The sequence below is a fragment of the Pseudophryne corroboree genome, chromosome 1 (genome assembly GCF_028390025.1).
Source record: "Pseudophryne corroboree isolate aPseCor3 chromosome 1, aPseCor3.hap2, whole genome shotgun sequence".
Lineage (NCBI taxonomy): Eukaryota > Metazoa > Chordata > Amphibia > Anura > Myobatrachidae > Pseudophryne > Pseudophryne corroboree.
The window spans coordinates 262,028,586-262,047,417 of NC_086444.1; the positions used below are offsets into that span (position 1 = coordinate 262,028,586).

The 18,832-nt window shown below is 45.5% G+C and overlaps 1 protein-coding gene across 1 annotated transcript in view; it reads right to left on the bottom strand.

Annotated features, from left to right (window-relative positions):
• The window catches only part of ALDH7A1 (aldehyde dehydrogenase 7 family member A1), a 137,266-nt gene that overhangs the window by 42,957 nt on the left and 75,477 nt on the right, over positions 1-18,832 (bottom strand). Inside the window, exons 9-14 of the mRNA XM_063964240.1 lie at positions 17,629-17,726; positions 11,251-11,292; positions 3,537-3,631; positions 3,359-3,443; positions 2,501-2,607; positions 2,272-2,388 (exon numbers count right to left, since the gene is read on the bottom strand). Coding sequence (XP_063820310.1) covers positions 2,272-2,388; positions 2,501-2,607; positions 3,359-3,443; positions 3,537-3,631; positions 11,251-11,292; positions 17,629-17,726 — 544 coding nt within the window. The remainder of the gene's footprint in view (positions 1-2,271; positions 2,389-2,500; positions 2,608-3,358; positions 3,444-3,536; positions 3,632-11,250; positions 11,293-17,628; positions 17,727-18,832) is intronic.

The window sequence follows — 18,832 nt, forward strand, 5'->3', positions numbered from 1 at the left end:
ATACAAGTCTTGCAGAATGTTTCCGCACTGGGACGGGCACCCAGCATCCTCTACGGACTAGGAGAAAAAGACTTACCGGTAGGTTTAAAATCTTATTTTCTCTTACATCCTAGAGGATGCTGGGGACTCCGTAAGGACCATGGGGTTTATACCAAAGCTCCAGAACGGGCGCTAGAGTGCGGATGACTCTGCAGCACCGACTGAGCAAACACAAGGTCCTCATCAGCCAGGGTATCAAACTTTAAGAATTTTTCAAAAGTGTTTGAACCCGACCAAGTAGCTGCTCGGCACAATTGTAATGCCGAGACGCCTCGGGCATCCGCCCAAGAAGAGCCCATCCTCCTAGTGGAATGGGCCTTTTCTGAATTTGGTACCGGCAAATCAGCCGTAAAATTAACCTGCTGAATCGTGTTACCGATCCAGCTAGCAATAGTCTGCTTAGAAGCAGGAGCGCCAACCTTGTTGGCTGCCTACAGGACAAACAGTGCATCTGTTTTCCTAACCTTAGCCGTGCTGGCTAAATAAAACTTTAAGGCCCTAACTACAACAAGGGCCTGGAATTCTCCTAATCACCCGTAGCCACAGGCACCACAATAGGTTGGTTTACATGCAATAACGAAACCACTTTAGGCAGACTTTGAGGACGAGTCCTCAACCCTGCTCGATCCGCATAGAAAATCAGATACCAACTCGGACACCCGCCTCGCAGATGCCAAGGCCAATAACATGACCACTCTCCAAGTGAGAAACTTCAATTTAACGGTTTGAAGCCGTTCAAACTATTGTGACTTAAGGAAACTCAACACCACGTTAAGGTCACATGGTGCCACTGGGGGCACAAAAAGAGGTTGGATGTGTAACGCTCTTTTTACCAAAGTCTGGACTTCTGTGAGAGAAGCCAACTCCTTCTGAGAGAATATGGATAAGGCAGAAATCTGCACCTTAATTGAGCATAACTTTAGGCCCATATCCACTCCTGTCTGTAGAACATGGAGAAAACGTCCTAGTTGGAACTCCTCAGTAGGAACCTCCTTGGCTTCACACCAAGACACATATTTTCTCCAGATACGGTGATGGTGCTTCGCCGTAACATCTTTTCTAGCTTTAATAAGAGTAGGAACGACCTCCTCTGGAATACCCTTTTCAGCTAGGATATGGTGTTAAACCGCCATGCCGTCAAACGTAACCACAGTAAGTTTTTGAACACGTAACGGCCTCTGTAGTAGCAGGTTCTACCTGTGAGGAAGGAGCCACGGATCTTCTGAGAGCAGTCCCTGAAGATCTGCATACCAGGCCCTTCGAGGCCAATCTGGAACAATGAGTATCGTCTGCACTCTTGTTTGTAATATTGTTTGTAATATGATTCTCAATTTGAGATGCACTTTAAGCCGTCGTTCGGCTCAGCTGCCCAGTAAAAGTCTGCAGCGCTGGAGGCGGCTGCTTGACGGCGCTGCGTGACGGCTGTTTGACGGGGCCGGGATAAGCAGGGAGCGCAGATGGGATCAATGACAGAGATCCGATCTGTGGTGGTCGGCGGCGGCGGGGGGCCCTCTCACAGCGTGGGGCCCAGGGGTACTTATCCCCAGAACCCCCCCTTAATCCCACTCTGACTGTGGTGCCTGTGTGTGTGAGCTGGGAGCAATGGCGCGCAGCGTTACCACTGCGTGTTACCTCATGAAGATCTGAAGTCTTCTGCCGCCTTTGAAGTCTATTTTTTTCTTATACTCACCCGGCTTCTATCTTCCGGCTCTGTTAGGAGGACGGCGGCGCGGCTCTGGGACGAACTACAGGGTGGGACCTGTGTTCCGACTTCCTCTGGAGCTAATGGTGTCCAGTAGCCTAAGAAGCAGAGCCTATCATTTCAGTAGGTCTGCTTCTCTCCCCTCAGTCCCACGAAGCAGGGAGCCTGTTGCCAGCAGTGCTCCCTGAAAATAATAAACCTAACAAAAGCTTTTTCAGAGAAACTCAGGAGAGCTCCCCTGCAGTGCATCCAGTCTCCACTGGGCACAGGAACTAACTGAGGTCTGCAGGAGGGGCATACAGGGAGGAGCCAGTGCACACCCATTCTAAAGCTTTACAGTGCCCATGTCTCCTGCGGAGCCATCTATACCCCATGGTCCTTACGGAGTCCCCAGCATCCTCTAGGACGTAAGAGAAATATAGGCTTTAGAGAAAAATTAGCTAGTGATAAAGCCAATATAAAATACAGCAGTGTTAATTTGACAAAGCAATAAGATAAAAAATAAAATAAAAAAAACACCAGAAAATTACCTTAAACTTTATGATGTAGAGTATAGGAGCAAATGTTTCTTTGTGAACAATGGGGGAATCATGAGCAAGGCCAGTCATGATTGTTGGTTCAACATAATTCCCTGGGCGATCAATTACCTTGATTAATGATAATGAGAAGAAAAAATGAAGGATATACAATCTGTTATGGACTAAAGAGACTTCCCACCTTTACGCAGCTGAGTATATCTGTAAATCTAGACAAACCTACCTTACCACCACAAACAACTGTACCCCCTTCACATTTTGCTTGCTCAATAGCAGAGAGAAACATTTCAACAGCCTGCTTGGTATGTAGAGGCCCACACAACGTGTCAGCTGTGGAGAGACAATCGTAACATACCATGACCAATGTACCGCAACAGTGAGCTGACAATACAGCGGGATGGATGAATGGTTTTACACACTGTCATAGGATGATAGTCATGTGGACAATTACCAATATCATCTCTTTTGCGCATTAGATGGAGTCAACAATATGAAACATAAAATGTTATACAACTTAGTGTTGTGGGATTGCTAAACTAGAAGTCACATTTTATTATACACAATGAACATTATTATATTTGGCCTGCGTGATAGCATCAGTTATTTTAATGCTATGTTAAGTGTGCAAGCATTTACAATACACTGTTGTGCCTTTAAAATATTATATTTTCAATAAAAACTTGGGTAAGTAGACAGAAGCAACATGACAACATAAAGCAATAGACGTGTCCCATGCGGCTGGCAGGGTTCTTGCTTTAATTACAGGATATTGGAAAGTGCCCAGTTGTTGAATAGTTTGCCCAATTGTAATTCCCAGGGGGATGTAGTTATGCGACTGGCACCTACATCCCGAACCCTCCCTATCTCGACGGTCGCAACAGGGACTATTCCCACTCGTGGGTGTCCACGACCCCCATAGAGAGGGAATAGAACCAGTGGGGAGCACAGCTCGCCATCGAGCCCGCATGGGGATTCGTTGCACTCGCCCCTCGGCCATCAAATGCCGGGATCCCGCCGCCGATCCCGGGTCCCAACCGTTGTCAAGAGTCCCTTGCAATTTACATGCACCAACTGTACTCACATTCCCATGGATCTCCAATGCGCACTTGTGCATAGGCCTTAGACAGTTTTTGCACAATCTCATCATAAATGCTTTCATGTAAAAACTACATAAAGAGAACATAAGACACGTTAAGGATGCACAGCACTCATTACAGTGTAAATAGCAATGTAACAAAAGTCAGTCAGTCATCTCTTACCAGGCGTCTGGCAGTAGTGCACCTCTGACCTGCGGTGCCAACCGCCGCAAACAGAACGGATGGGGTAACTAAGTTAAGATCAGCATCTTCAAACACTAGTGGATAAAACAAGACGACGTCACCAAATCTGTCACTCACAAGAGTTGTTCATAAAATCGTCTGAGGAAATAGAAATTCTCTGACAGAGTGACATAATGTGGTTTGTAAACCAGCCTTTATTTTAAAAATGTAAAAGTACTGGATATAAATCAAACCTCTGTTATATTGTTATATTATAGCCAAAATGATATCCTTATTAGTAAAGCAGAGGTTTGGGACTCCTCCATAAAACTGTACTAGGCGTTCAGGTCCCCCACCCATACACAAGCTCCAGACAAAAAATAAGAATTTACTTACCGATAATTCTATTTCTCGTAGTCCGTAGTGGATGCTGGGGACTCCGTCAGGACCATGGGGAATAGCGGCTCCGCAGGAGACAGGGCACAAAAATAAAGCTTTAGGATTAGGTGGTGTGTACTGGCTCCTCCCCCTATGACCCTCCTCCAAGCCTCAGTTAGGATACTGTGCCCGGACGAGCGTACACAATAAGGAAGGATATTGAATCCCGGGTAAGACTCATACCAGCCACACCAATCACACCGTATAACTTGTGATCTGAACCCAGTTAACAGTATGACAACGTAGGAGCCTCTGAACAGACGGCTCACAACAATAACAACCCGAATTTGTTTGTAACAATAACTATGTACAAGTATTGCAGACAATCTGCACTTGGGATGGGCGCCCAGCATCCACTACGGACTACGAGAAATAGAATTATCGGTAAGTAAATTCTTATTTTCTCTAACGTCCTAAGTGGATGCTGGGGACTCCGTCAGGACCATGGGGATTATACCAAAGCTCCCAAACGGGCGGGAGAGTGCGGATGACTCTGCAGCACCGAATGAGAGAACTCAAGGTCCTCCTCAGCCAGGGTATCAAATTTGTAGAATTTTGCAAACGTGTTTGCCCCTGACCAAGTAGCAGCTCGGCAGAGTTGTAATGCCGAGACCCCCCGGGCAGCCGCCCAGGATGAGCCCACTTTCCTTGTGGAATGGGCCTTGACAGATTTAGGTTGTGGCAAGCCTGCCACAGAATGTGCAAGTTGAATTGTGCTACAAATCCAACGAGCAATCGTCTGCTTAGAAGCAGGAGCACCCATCTTGTTGGGTGCATACAATATAAACAGTGAGTCAGACTTTCTGACTCCCGCCGTTCTTGAAATATATATTTTCAATGCCCGGACCACGTCCAACAACTTGGAATCCTCCAAATCGTTAGTAGCCGCAGGCACCACAATAGGCTGGTTCAGGTGAAACGCTGACACCACCTTAGGCAGAAAATGAGGACGCGTCCGCAGTTCTGCCCTGTCCGTATGGAAAATCAGATATGGGCTCTTATATGATAAAGCCGCCAATTCTGATACTCTCCTGGCTGAAGCCAGGGCCAGTAGCATGGTTACTTTCCATGTAAGATACTTCAACTCCACCGATTTGAGCGGCTCAAACCAATGGGATTTGAGAAAATCCAAGACTACATTAAGATCCCACGGTGCCACTGGGGGCACAACCGGGGGCTGTATATGTAGTACTCCTTTTGCAAAAGTCTGGACTTCAGGAACTGAAGCCAATTCTTTCTGGAAGAAAATCGACAGGGCCGAAATTTGAACCTTAATGGACCCCAATTTGAGGCCCATAGACAATCCTGTTTGCAGGAAATGTAGGAATCGACCCAGTTGAAATTCCTCCGTGGGGGCCTTCCTGGCCTCACACCACGCAACATATTTTCTCCAAATGCGGTGATAATGTTGTGCAGTCACCTCCTTCCTGGCTTTTACCAGTGTAGGAATGACCTCTTCCGGAATGCCTTTTTCCCTTAGAATTCGGCGTTCAACCGCCATGCCGTCAAACGCAGCCGCGGTAAGTCTTGGAATAGACACGGTCCCTGCTGAAGCAGGTCCGGTCTTAGAGGTAGAGGCCACGGATCCTCCGTGAGCATCTCTTGAAGTTCCGGGTACCAAGTTCTTCTTGGCCAATCCGGAGCCACTAGTATCGTTCTTACTCCCTTTTGCCGTATAATTCTCAGTACCTTTGGTATGAGAGGCAGAGGAGGGAACACATACACTGACTGGAACACCCACGGTGTTACCAGAGCGTCCACAGCTATTGCCTGAGGGTCTCTTGACCTGGCGCAATACCTGTCCAGTTTTTTGTTGAGGCGGGACGCCATCATATCCACCATTGGTTTTTCCCAACGGTTCACAATCATGTGGAAGACTTCTGGATGAAGTCCCCACTCTCCCGGGTGTAGATCGTGTCTGCTGAGGAAGTCTGCTTCCCAGTTGTCCACTCCCGGAATGAATACTGCTGACAGTGCTATCACATGATCTTCCGCCCAGCGAAGAATCCTTGCAGCTTCTGCCATTGCTGTCCTGCTTCTTGTGCCGCCCTGTCTGTTTACGTGGGCGACTGCCGTGATGTTGTCCGACTGGATCAACACCGGCTGACCCTGAAGCAGGGGTTTTGCCAGACTTAGAGCATTGTAAATCGCTCTTAGCTCCAGTATATTTATGTGAAGAGACATCTCCAGGCTTGACCATACTCCCTGGAAGTTTCTTCCCTGTGTGACCGCTCCCCAGCCTCTCAGACTGGCATCCGTGGTCACCAGGACCCAGTCCTGTATGCCGAATCTGCGGCCCTCTAACAGATGAGCACTCTGCAACCACCACAGAAGAGACACCCTTGTCCGTGGCGATAAGGTTATCCGCTGATGCATCTGCAGATGCGATCCGGACCATTTGTCCAGCAGATCCCACTGAAAAGTTCGTGCGTGGAATCTGCCGAATGGAATCGCTTCGTAAGAAGCCACCATCTTTCCCAGGACTCTTGTGCATTGATGCACAGACACTTTCCCTGGTTTTAGGAGGTTCCTGACAAGTTCGGATAACTCCCTGGCTTTCTCCTCCGGAAGAAACACCTTTTTCTGAACCGTGTCCAGAATCATTGCCAGGAACAGCAGACGTGTCGTCGGGGTCAACTGAGATTTTGGAAAATTCAGAATCCACCCGTGTTGTTGCAGCACTAGTTGGGTTAGTGCTACTCCGTCCTCCAGCTGTTCTCTGGACCTTGCCCTTATCAGGAGATCGTCCAAGTAAGGGATAATTAATACGCCTCTTCTTCGCAGAAGAATCATCATTTCGGCCATTACCTTGGTAAAGACCCGAGGTGCCGTGGACAATCCAAACGGCAGCGTCTGAAACTGATGACGACAGTTTTGCACCACGAACCTGAGGTACCCTTGATGTGAAGGGCAAATTGGGACATTTAGGTAAGCATCCTTTATGTCCAGGGACACCATAAAGTCCCCTTCTTCCAGATTCGCTATCACTGCTCTGAGTGACTCCATCTTGAACTTGAATTTTTGTATGTACAGGTTCAAAGATTTCAGATTTAGAATAGGTCTTACCGAGCCGTCCGGCTTCGGTACCACAAATAGCGTGGAGTAATACCCCTTTCCCTGTTGTAGGAGGGGTACCTTGACTATCACCTGCTGAGAAAACAGCTTGTGAATGGCTTCCAATACCGTCGCCCTGTCTGAGGGAGACGTTGGCAAAGCAGACTTTAGGAACCGGCGAGGGGGAGACTTCTCGAATTCCAACCTGTAACCCTGAGATACTACCTGCAGAATCCAGGGGTCCACCTGTGAGCAAGCCCACTGTGCGCTGAAATTCTTGAGTCGACCCCCCACCGCTCCTGAGTCCGCTTGTAAGGCCCCAGCGTCATGCTGAGGGCTTTGCAGAACCCTGGGAGGGCTTCTGTTCCTGGGCAGGGGCTGCTTGCTGCCCTCTCTTACCCCTTCCTCTGCCCCGAGGCAGATATGACTGTCCTTTTGTCCGCTTGTTCTTATAGGACCGAAAGGACTGCGGCTGAAAAGACGGTGTCTTTTTCTGTTGGGAGGGGGTCTGAGGTAAAAAGGTGGATTTTCCGGCAGTTGCCGTGGCCACCAGATCCGATAGACCGACGCCAAATAATTCCTCCCCTTTATACGGCAATACTTCCATATGTCGTTTGGAATCCCCATCACCTGACCACTGTCGCGTCCATAAACTCCTTCTGGCAGATATGGACATCGCATTTACTCTCGATGCCAGAGTGCAAATATCTCTCTGAGCATCTCGCATATAAAGGAAAGCATCCTTTAATTGCTCTATAGTCAATAAAATACTGTCCCTATCCAGGGTATCAATATTTTCAGTCAGGGAATCCAACCAGACGACCCCAGCACTGCACATCCAGGCTGAGGCGATGGCTGGTCGCAGTATAACACCAGTATGTGTGTATATACTTTTTAGGGTAGTTTCCATTCTCCTATCAGCTGGATCCCTGAGGGCGGCCGTATCAGGAGACGGTAACGCCACTTGTTTTGATAAGCGTGTGAGCGCCTTATCCACCCTAGGGGGTGTTTCCCAGCGCGCCCTAACCTCTGGCGGGAAAGGGTATAATGCTAATAACTTTTTTGAAATTAGCATTTTTCTATCTGGGTTAACCCACGCTTCATCACATACATCATTTAATTCCTCTGATTCAGGAAAAACTACAGGTAGTTTTTTCACCCCCCACATAATACCCCTTTTTGTGGTACTTGCAGTATCAGAGATATGCAAAGCCTCCTTCATTGCCGTGATCATATAACGTGTGGCCCTACTTGAAAATACGTTTGTTTCATCACCGTCGACACTAGATTCAGTGTCTGTGTCTGGGTCTGTGTCGACCGACTGAGGTAAAGGGCGCTTTACAGCCCCTGACGGTGTCTGAGACGCCTGGGCAGGTACTAACTGGTTTGCCGGCCGTCTCATGTCGTCAACTGATTTTTGTAATGTGCTGACATTATCACGTAATTCCATAAACAAAGCCATCCATTCCGGTGTCGACTCCCTGGGGGGTGACATCACCATTATCGGCAATTGCTCTGCCTCCACACCAACATCGTCCTCATACATGTCGACACACACGTACCGACACACAGCAGACACACAGGGAATGCTCTTATCGAAGACAGGACCCCACTAGCCCTTTGGGGAGACAGAGGGAGAGTTTGCCAGCACACACCCAAGCGCTATAATATATATGGGAACAACCTTATATAAGTGTTGTTCTTTATAGCAGCTTAAATATATCAAAATATCGCCAAAAAAATGTCCCCCCTCTCTGTTTTACCCTGTTTCTGTAGTGCAGTGCAGGGGAGAGTCCTGGGAGCCTTGAGCAGGAAAATGGCGCTGTGTGCTGAGGAGAATAAGCTCCGCCCCCTATTTCGGCGGGCTTTTCTCCCGTAGTTTTAGATAACTGGCATGGGTTAAATACATACATATAGCCTCAATGGCTATATGTGATGTATTCTTTTGCCATAAAGGTATTAAATATTGCTGCCCAGGGCGCCCCCAGCAGCGCCCTGCACCCTCCGTGACCGCTTGGTGTGAAGTGTGTGACAACAATGGCGCACAGCTGCAGTGCTGTGCGCTACCTTCATGAAGACTGAAGAGCCTTCTGCCGCCTGTTTCCGGACCTTCAATCTTCAGCATCTGTAAGGGGGGTCGGCGGCGCGGCTCCGGGACGAACCCCAGGGTGAGACCTGTGTTCCGACTCCCTCTGGAGCTAATGGTGTCCAGTAGCCTAAGAATCCAATCCATCCTGCACGCAGGTGAGTTGAAATTCTCTCCCCTAAGTCCCTCGATGCAGTGAGCCTGTTGCCAGCAGGACTCACTGAAAATAAAAAACCTAAAAACTTTTTCTAAGCAGCTCTTTAGGAGAGCCACCTAGATTGCACCCTGCTCGGACGGGCACAAAAACCTAACTGAGGCTTGGAGGAGGGTCATAGGGGGAGGAGCCAGCACACACCACCTAATCCTAAAGCTTTATTTTTGTGCCCTGTCTCCTGCGGAGCCGCTATTCCCCATGGTCCTGACGGAGTCCCCAGCATCCACTTAGGACGTTAGAGAAATAGATAAGATCCATATGATCAATAGAGTAAACTTTAAGCACCAGACAATAGGATCTGCCCTAAGATGAGAGAAGTCATACTGGAGGCCAGGCATTAGAAGGATGGATAGATAGTATGTGCTTCTCCTGTCCACCTCTTTCAGCTGATGCTTTCCCTTCTATTCCTTTTGCTCTCCATTCGCCACCCAGTTAACTTTGCTTTGACCGTCCCATCTCTTGGTCTCTTAGGGACCTGATCGTAGCAGCAAATTTGTTAGCAGTTGGGCAAAACCATGTGCACTGCAGGGGGGGGGGGCAGATATAACATGTGCAGAGAGAGTTACATTTGGGTGGGGTGTGTTCAAACTGAAATCTAAATTGCAGTGTAGAAATAAAGCAGCCAGTATTTACCCTGCATAGAAACAAAATAACCCATGCAAATCTAACTCTCTCTGTAAATGTTATATCTGCCCCACCTGCAGTGCACATGGTTTTGCCCAACTGCTAACAAATTTGCTGCTACAATCAGATCTGAATTACCCCCTTTATCCATACTTCTCCTCCATTTGATGCAGGCATGATCTGATCTAAATCACAGTAGAGAGGATGTTGATAGGAGCCTCCTCACTATTAAACAGCAAATCCGTGGCAGGCATGCATCTGCATCAGCCTTATCCGTGCAGGCCATCAAATTATGCCTGGGCTCCACACCCACCTGACCTGTTATGAGACCCACCTTACACTTTGATGGCCATTGTTTTAAAGAGTTCCTAAAATAACTAAGCATAAGGTTTGCGCAGCAGGGTGTGTGCATTAAACTTAAGCTTTCTTCAACTGTTAAATTATATGAACCTAGTAAAGACAAACGGAATATGCTGGTGCTATAAAGATGTGTCCTCACACATTGTTGCTCAAGTTGCGGCAAAAGCCCTTTCAGCGCCAGAACATGGGAAACCCGGCTGCATTGAGCATCTTTCTCGAATAAACAAATGGGAGCACCAAATCTACATTGCTTGTTTGCACTGATCAACTAGATTGCAACACATAAACGATAGATCGATCTATCGATCGATAGATAGACATGTGTGACTGAGTTCATCTGTGCAAGACACTATGATGCAGCGGCCTCTGCTTTTTCTCACACCATGATCCGTTGAGCTTTGTAAATTTTTAAAACTAATTTCTGTGTGGTTAAAGTCGCAGTACACTGAGTGGCGTTCCACTGCGTCTGCGATGCAAATAAAGTTGAAAAACTGAAACTATAGCAAGCTACTCCTTTCAGAGCGTCTCAGTCACACCAGGTGTCTTGTGTTGTATGGCATATAGCCACTACGTGTATGTACCAATCTGTAAATAATAAGTCAGATGTGTTGCTTTCATTTTTATATAATCCCTCGATAGTATTAAAGATAAATAAACAAGGGAATAAATTTAATAGATCTGTCTTATTCAACCTTACTATGTAACGGTTATATACAACATTTCTACTCAAGCTGGGTCTGAATTGCTTGAACCGGTACTGTTACAATTTATAAAGTGCCATTTTAGTAGAAATGTAATAAACAGATTATATAGTAAGAGTGCCCAAACCTGTGAGTGCTATTACACAGGACTAAAAGGTATTATACAATAAAGTTTTGGACACAAAGAAAAGTATATCATGCAAATACAGTAAGAACAACATAATTTTTAATTCTTACCAATGATCGCGTTGTTTCCCCCAAGTTCAAGTAACTGCCGTCCTTAAAAATAAACTTAACAAGTTACATATAAATCTAGAAAATAATATAGTTCAGTATAATGCAAATAAAGGTTGAGTATCCCTTATCCAAAATCCCACATCCCACATTTTTGGTTCCCCTAATGAGATAATGACACACATAAATATATATTATATATCTACATAATATATCTATATATACACATAATATAATATATATTAATGTCATTATCTCAGTAGGGGACCCAAAAATGTGGGATTTTGAATTTTGGATAAGGAATACTCAACCTGTAGTAACCCCACATAATGCTGGTTTCCTAAACCTTTGAAATCCGTATTTCAGTATGGCATCAGAGATTCCATCTCATCTGTAATGATGTAGGGTGATGATTCTAGAGCACATCTGTAACACCTTAGGGCAGTGATGGCTAACCTTGACACTCCAGCTGCTGTTGAACTACACATCCCAGCATGCCCTGCATCAGTTTTAGCAAGGCCAAATAGCAAAACTGTAGCAGGGCATGCTGGGATGTATAGTTCAACAACAGCTGGAGTGTCAAGGTTAGCCATCACTGCCTTAGGGTAATAAAGCTTACTGTGACAGTTTTAAGACATAAACCCCAAAGCATCATAGCATTGTTCATGGATGTTAGCAGCGCACACTCCAACGAAAGCAATGCTGGGGTGTTATGGGCAAAAGTTGTAACATAAAATCTATAGGCCAATAATTAAAGTGGATTGGTGCGGATCCGGAAATATTGTGAGTGTATACAGAGAAAGTGGGAAATACCAATTTCAGCCCCATCCTGGCTAGAAACAGTGTCTATATGGCTGTTAATTCTCTTGCTTTCTCTGTAGTCAAGTAAAATACTCTTTAAAGTCAAGTTACGTACTATGGGACTCCCACATGTTAGAAGCTAGGTTTGCCCTTTTTATTTATTATTATCAAAACCTGAAAAGGACTTTTGAAAATCACAAAGTCACTGTCTTGTGACCGTTTCTGTTGGAAGGAGTATATGTATGTGTGACTCCCTCTTTGACTGCAGCATCCTGGACAACATAACGCACTGTACTACACACGTGCATAACCTAATAGAAGTGGCCATTTTCTATGTGTGATTTTTCTGATATTATTCTTTCTTATCTTTGTATACATTGCTATTTAGAAAGAAAAGTGCAATGGGAAAATATATACAATTTTTGCTCCATACCCTAGCAGACTAGTTTAAAACTAGCTGTACCGATGTGTTCTCATACACTGCATCTTAATATGCCATGCTGTGCGAGATGCCTGGTTCCAATAAGCTGCGTCGAGCGGTGTAGCTTCTTTTTACTTGACTGCGTATCTGAATTGCAATGCAAGCAAACCACTTCACGAGACTGAGCTGATTAATCCGAAAGCGACACTTGTATATCTGTGTGCGACAGAGTCTGTATACAAAGCACTAGAGAACTTGGTGGGGGGAAAAGCGCGGCCACTGAATTGCAGCACTTTGTTCGTATACAAATCCAGACTCCGCCTGACACAGATATAAAAGTGTTCCATTTATAATTAATCAGTGCAGTCTTGTCAATCGGCTTTGGCGCTAACCAAGTCGCACAGGACATGGGGTGCCAAGAAGGGATGTTTGGCGCGACTGCAGCAATAGTGTATGAGGACACATTGGTAGCTCACAAGCAAACATATTTCCATATTGGACGGATTTAGGGGTATATTCAATAAGAGTCGGATCCATTCCGACATGCAGTTGTCGGAATGGATCTGCCAACCCCTATTCAATGAACGGCCAAATCCAACTGACGCATTTGGCCATACACAAGGACCCGTCCTGCCGCTGCTGTCAGCGGCTGTAGATGCACTGTCAGCAGCACCCAGGTGCGCAGATGGTGGCGGGCGAGAGCTGGACGGCGGTGGGGGTAAGCTGGGCCACGGGGGTGGGGGGGGGAGCAGAGATCGGCGTCGACAGGAGGAGCTGGCAGCAGGGAGAGAGGCTGCCTGCAGGAGGAGCTGGCTGCGGGGGGACAGGTCTGCGGCAGTGGGAGGGGCGCTGCAGGGAGAGAGGTGCCTGCCTTGTCGGGAAAAAAAAATCAGCCCCTATTGAATAGGTCGGAGCCCCTTACGACCTATTTCTGTCGGAAGCTGCCGTCTTTCCGACAAGATGGCAGCTTCCAACAGTTATTGAATACACCCCTTAGTGTGGAAAAGGAGCAGAGGTGTTTTTGCACTTGCTCCTGTTAAGAGATATAGGTGGAGGGGAATCAAAACAGGATGCTAAGGCATATCAGGCAGTAGTATAGTACAAAGGGCGGACTACCTTCCTAGTTGTTGCTGTGGATTGTTTTACAGGGTTAAAGTGCAATTTGTAATTCAAAGTAACGAATGGGTCCCTGAGAAAGCCCAGAATGATTCAGATAATGGAGTACAAATTAGGACTACTAAAAACAGCGGTCATCAGATCTGCTTCAAGTCCTTTCAATGCTGGTTTTCCTGTTGAATTGCAGACTACAGAGAGCCTTAAATAGAGGACAGCTCTAAATATAGGGTATACTGTAGGGAAAAATGCAAAACTGTTGGGGGAATATCATGCAGTTACAGACCTGGCTAATGCATGCTTTTCAGTCACTAAAAACCCTGCTTCATAAGATCAGCTTGCCTTCTCATAGGGTTTATACCAGTATCCTTTAAACACTAGTCTTTCAAGGTTACCGACACCATCTTATTTTGCAAAAGCAGAAGACGGCAGTAAAAGTGGACAAAATGGAGGGTCCTGGACCAGAGGTAACATTTCTCTGTATGGTTGGACTTCAATGCACTAATCCAGAAAAAAATACCCCTTTCAACCTCTAAAGTCAAAAACGAGCAACAACAGGTCACTGAAGTAGTGAGTTTCTGGAGAACTTTCATATTCATCTAGGAGAGATTCCGATACCCTTTAACTAATGGTCCCCTAAGACTTTTGTCAAATTGCAAAGAGTAATTGCAGGGCAGACAATGTGTGCAGGTTACATCAGAGACATTACTAATCTGTTATCAGCACCCCTCACATTTGGCTTCTAATCACCTAGAAGAGGATTCTTAAATACTCCAGCTGTCTAAATTGAAGAAAGCGCCATCTTTTGAAGAGATGAACAATAATGAGAAACAAAAATGTGTGGCTCATATACAGTCAGCCATGGTAACATATCAGGTATATAGATTAAGTGTTCAGCTTCAGCTGTTGTGATGCACAAGTCTAGTTATGCTTCACAAATTGTTGTAATAAATGTTCAAAAACACATAAGATGATCCACCATCATTCCTACAGACATGCCATTGGGCTTAAATGCCTCATGTCCTAGAAAATGTTAACAGTCTGGTCCAGAAAAGGTCATTTGGGGCTTTAAGCTATACTGATTTTTTTTATGACAAAATGCACACAAGGAAATATTTGAGCCATATAAATGCCTACTTATTTCTAAACCTGGATTTGAACAACCACAATCATGCAACTGAAAATGGACCAAAGTGCATGTGGTTCTGTAGGGATGTTAAATCCAGCCGGTTGGGCCTCCACCCAATCCGAACATAGGGGAAGGTCTTGTATGAGTAGGCTCAAAATGGGATCACAGCAATAATTGACATGAAAAAGCCACATTGCAAAGTTCCCACTTTCGGCAAGACCAAAGGAATGGCTGGTGGAATGAAAGTCACTAGGGATATTCTGTAGAGGCATCTGATAAGGTGCGGCAGAGTAATTATGTTGTACCATTTCTGAAGTGTAGAGTGCTAAACAGCACTAGGCTCATTATTGAGAGTACTACAAGTTCACCTCTACGAGCATGCAATCCAAACATCAATCATTGAGATGCCGCAGGATATGGCAATTATTACAGGCTTCCATATACACATCATGAAACACACTTATCTATGCGCAATGTTGAACATTGGGTCAGCGAGTCTGCAGTTTCCTGTTCATTACATATCACCCGCAATCTGCTGGTTCTGTTAGGCAACAATTGCCTACTCAAGCAACAAACCCACAAACTCACACCAACACACGTCATAGGAGGTAGTTTTGTGGTGCTTGAGAACCCACAATATTTGTACTACAGCATTCACTAGCCTGGTCTACGCGTGACATTTTTTAGTTGCACCCCAATCGTTTTAAAATGTTCGCTCCCATGCCCTTAGTGTGACAATTTTTTTTTTTTTTTGTGCAATTTGAAGTCGGAGGTGCATGCTCCAATCAACCAGTGCAGTAGTCAGGACTATGTCAGTAAGCTTGGGATTCTCCAGAAGTACAATCCCATTCTCCTTATCCACAGGAGCCAAAAATGCCCCCTTCACCAGAGCTAGAGGGCCAATTAACGTCCCCAACCCCTAGAGCCACAAGGTCCCTTTGAGGACAAGGATATTAGGGTACACAGTTGACGCAAGGGTAGAGCAGGCCTCATTCACCACAAGGCTGGCCTAAACTTCCCCTAGGTAACTGGATCTTTAGCTTTCCCCAGGTGAGAGTGCCTCTGATGCCTTGGGAAAGGGTCACCCATGAGGGTCCAACCAAATTCCTCAAAGGAAAAATTAACACACACAGAACATAGGTGAGCTACGTGTACAAAAATATGAAATATAATAAATAGTTCCACAAGGAACAAGCAGGAAATATAAAAAATGACTTTTCCCTGGCAAAAAGTCTAAGGCAAAGGAAAAATGTTGTTTCTTAAAACTGCACTGTCCAACAGTGCTGGCAAACACCAAATGCATTTCCAGCCACCGCCAGCTCAGGAAGCATTGGGTTACTCATAATACTTTGGGCTGCAGGCATTATAAATGGACATCAACACCTCATCTAAGCTAAAACACAGAGAACTCTACAGTAAATTACTGAAGAGCGCTTTTTGCTTGCCCGCATTAGAGTCTTAATAACTGCTAAAGATTTGGGTTCCGCAAAAAGGTAAGCGCAAAAAGATTGTCTAAATGTGTAAGAAAAACCCTGTCTATTGTACAGCTTATGTTATTACACCAAAACAACAGCAATGATACACTGATCAGTATGAAACTGTATTAAGCGCTTATTAAGTAAAAAAGTATTAACAGTAATGCTAATACACATCAAAATATTAAATATGTATAAAGAAGTGATACTAAGGAAATTAGTGTATTAAATATCTTCAGTAATCATTGAGTGTTTGAGACGTTTTTAATATTTGTGCACACATAGATTGGTGACAGTACATCAATGTGGTTAGTGCAAATTATTACTATTTACTTATATAACGCACACATATTCCACAGCACTTTACAGAGAATAATTTAGCCATTCCCATCAGTCCCTGCCACAGTGGAGCTTACAATCCATACTCCCTACAACATACAAATACACATACACACTAGAGTTCATTTTTGTTGAGAGACAATTAACATACCAGTACATTTTTGGAGAGTGGATGGAAACCGAAGGACCCGGAGAATATACAAAATCCATACAGTTAGGTGGTAGGAATCTAACCCAAGACCTCAGTGCTGTGATGCAGTAATGCTAACAATTACACCACCTGCACTTCAGTAGCAGATGGTATCTCTGTGGTAATATCAGTCATAGATTTTGGTGAGAGTGCAGGTTGTAATGTTTACTGACCATATGGGAGGGACTAAAATGTGTAGAGAGGTAGCATATATCAATGCTGTATCCAATTATTCCAATATGCTTGGTGTTTAGCTGTGATATAGGGCCACCTGCCCAAATATTGTAGAGACAAAGTCAAATAAAGGAAAATCACAGCGCTGTTTAAAAATTCCCCTCAGGCGTTCTCAATTTCCACACTTATATTTGAAACAAATGCTGGACGTAGTATATCTTCACATCACATCTACCACTTTGTAAAGAGACTTATTACCGAAAAAGTCCAGGAAAATAGACGTAGATAAGTATGATCACACACTCATGATTTTCCTACGTCTATTTTCCTGGACTTTTTTGGAAATAAGTCTCTTTACAAAGTGGTAGATGTGATGTGAAGATATACTACATCAAGCATTTGTTTCAAATATAAGTGTGGAAATTGAGAACACACTGAGGGGAATTTTTAAAAAGCGCTGTGATTTTCCTTTATTTGACTTTGTCTCTATAACGTTTATTTCTGGGCAGATTGAGCTGATCTGCCTCGGATAAAGGTTAACAGCTGCAGTTTTTTAAGCGCTCGATAAGGAGGACTACTCGTCTCTAAAATATAGCACCTGCCCAAATAGTCTGCAATATTGCAGCAAGTTGCTAGCTTTTGACATTGAGTGCCTCAAAGTGCCTGTTGTGATAATACATTCTGAAAGAATAGTGTCCCTACATACTGCAATAGGTAATTAAAGTTTGCTGTGACTCACCAAATCGCTCTTGAACCTTCAGAGCTACTTGTTTCCCCACGTTTGTGCTGCCAGTGAAGGACACCAGATCTACACGCACATCTTTGGCTATAGCATTGCTAGAAAGTACACAAAAATAATAGGAATTGAATACCTACCGGTAATTTTTTCTCCTAGTCCGTAGTGGATACTGGGGTCTTGTACTTTAGTACCATGGGGTATAGATCGGGTCCACTGGAGCCTGGCACTTCAAAAATCTTTAGTGTGTGTATGTGTGTGCTGGCTCCTCTCCTCTATGCCCCTCCAACCAGACTTAGGGGTATATTCAATTGAAGTCGGATCCATTCCGACATGCATTTTTCGTAATGGATCCGACAACCCCTATTCAAATCTCATCTCAATTCGAATTGAGATGAGTGACCCAGAGGAGGAGGGGGGGGGGGGAGGGGGGGGAGGCGCGCGGGGAGACCAGCGGGGGACAGCCGCCGGCAGCCAGAGGAGATCAGCGCTGCAGTAGCGCTGCAGAAGGCTGATCCACATCCGCCAGACCTCACGGCAGTGTCCACCCGGCTCCAGCACGCTTGCTGGAGCCAGGTGGACGCTGCCGTGAGCGGCGCGGCTGTGCGACACCCCGCTGCAGCGCTGTGCTGTAGCGCTGATCTCCTCTGGCTGCCAGCGGCAGTCTCCCGTCTCCCTGCGGCTCCCCCCCCCCCCCCCTCTCCTCCTCTGGGTCCGCATCTCAGTCTGACATCTTTTGATGTCGGACTGAGATGGTCGAAAAAGGGGCCAAACCGCGTTCAATTCATCGACTTGTCGAAAATATTGAATAGGTCGAATCACGATTCGACCTTAAAAAGTCGAAAACTGCCGTCTTTTCGACCGACTGCAGTTTTCGACTTCAATTGAATATACCCCTTAGTCTAGGAAAACTGTGCCCGAGGAGACGGACATAATATGAGAGACGAAACATTACAACAGTAGTGAGGCAACTAGCCAACACACAACCATAAATGAAAGGAGGGCGCTAACCAAAACAGAGGATAGCAACACCAACCTAACCGGGATAGCACAGCTATCCCAACAACATAATGAGACCGCAACGCCGGTCCATACACAGGTAAGCAGGAACCAAGCACTGAGGCGGGTGCCCAGTATCCACTACAGACTAGGAGAAAAGGAATTACAGGTAGGTATTAAATTCCTATTTTCTCTTACGTCCTAGTGG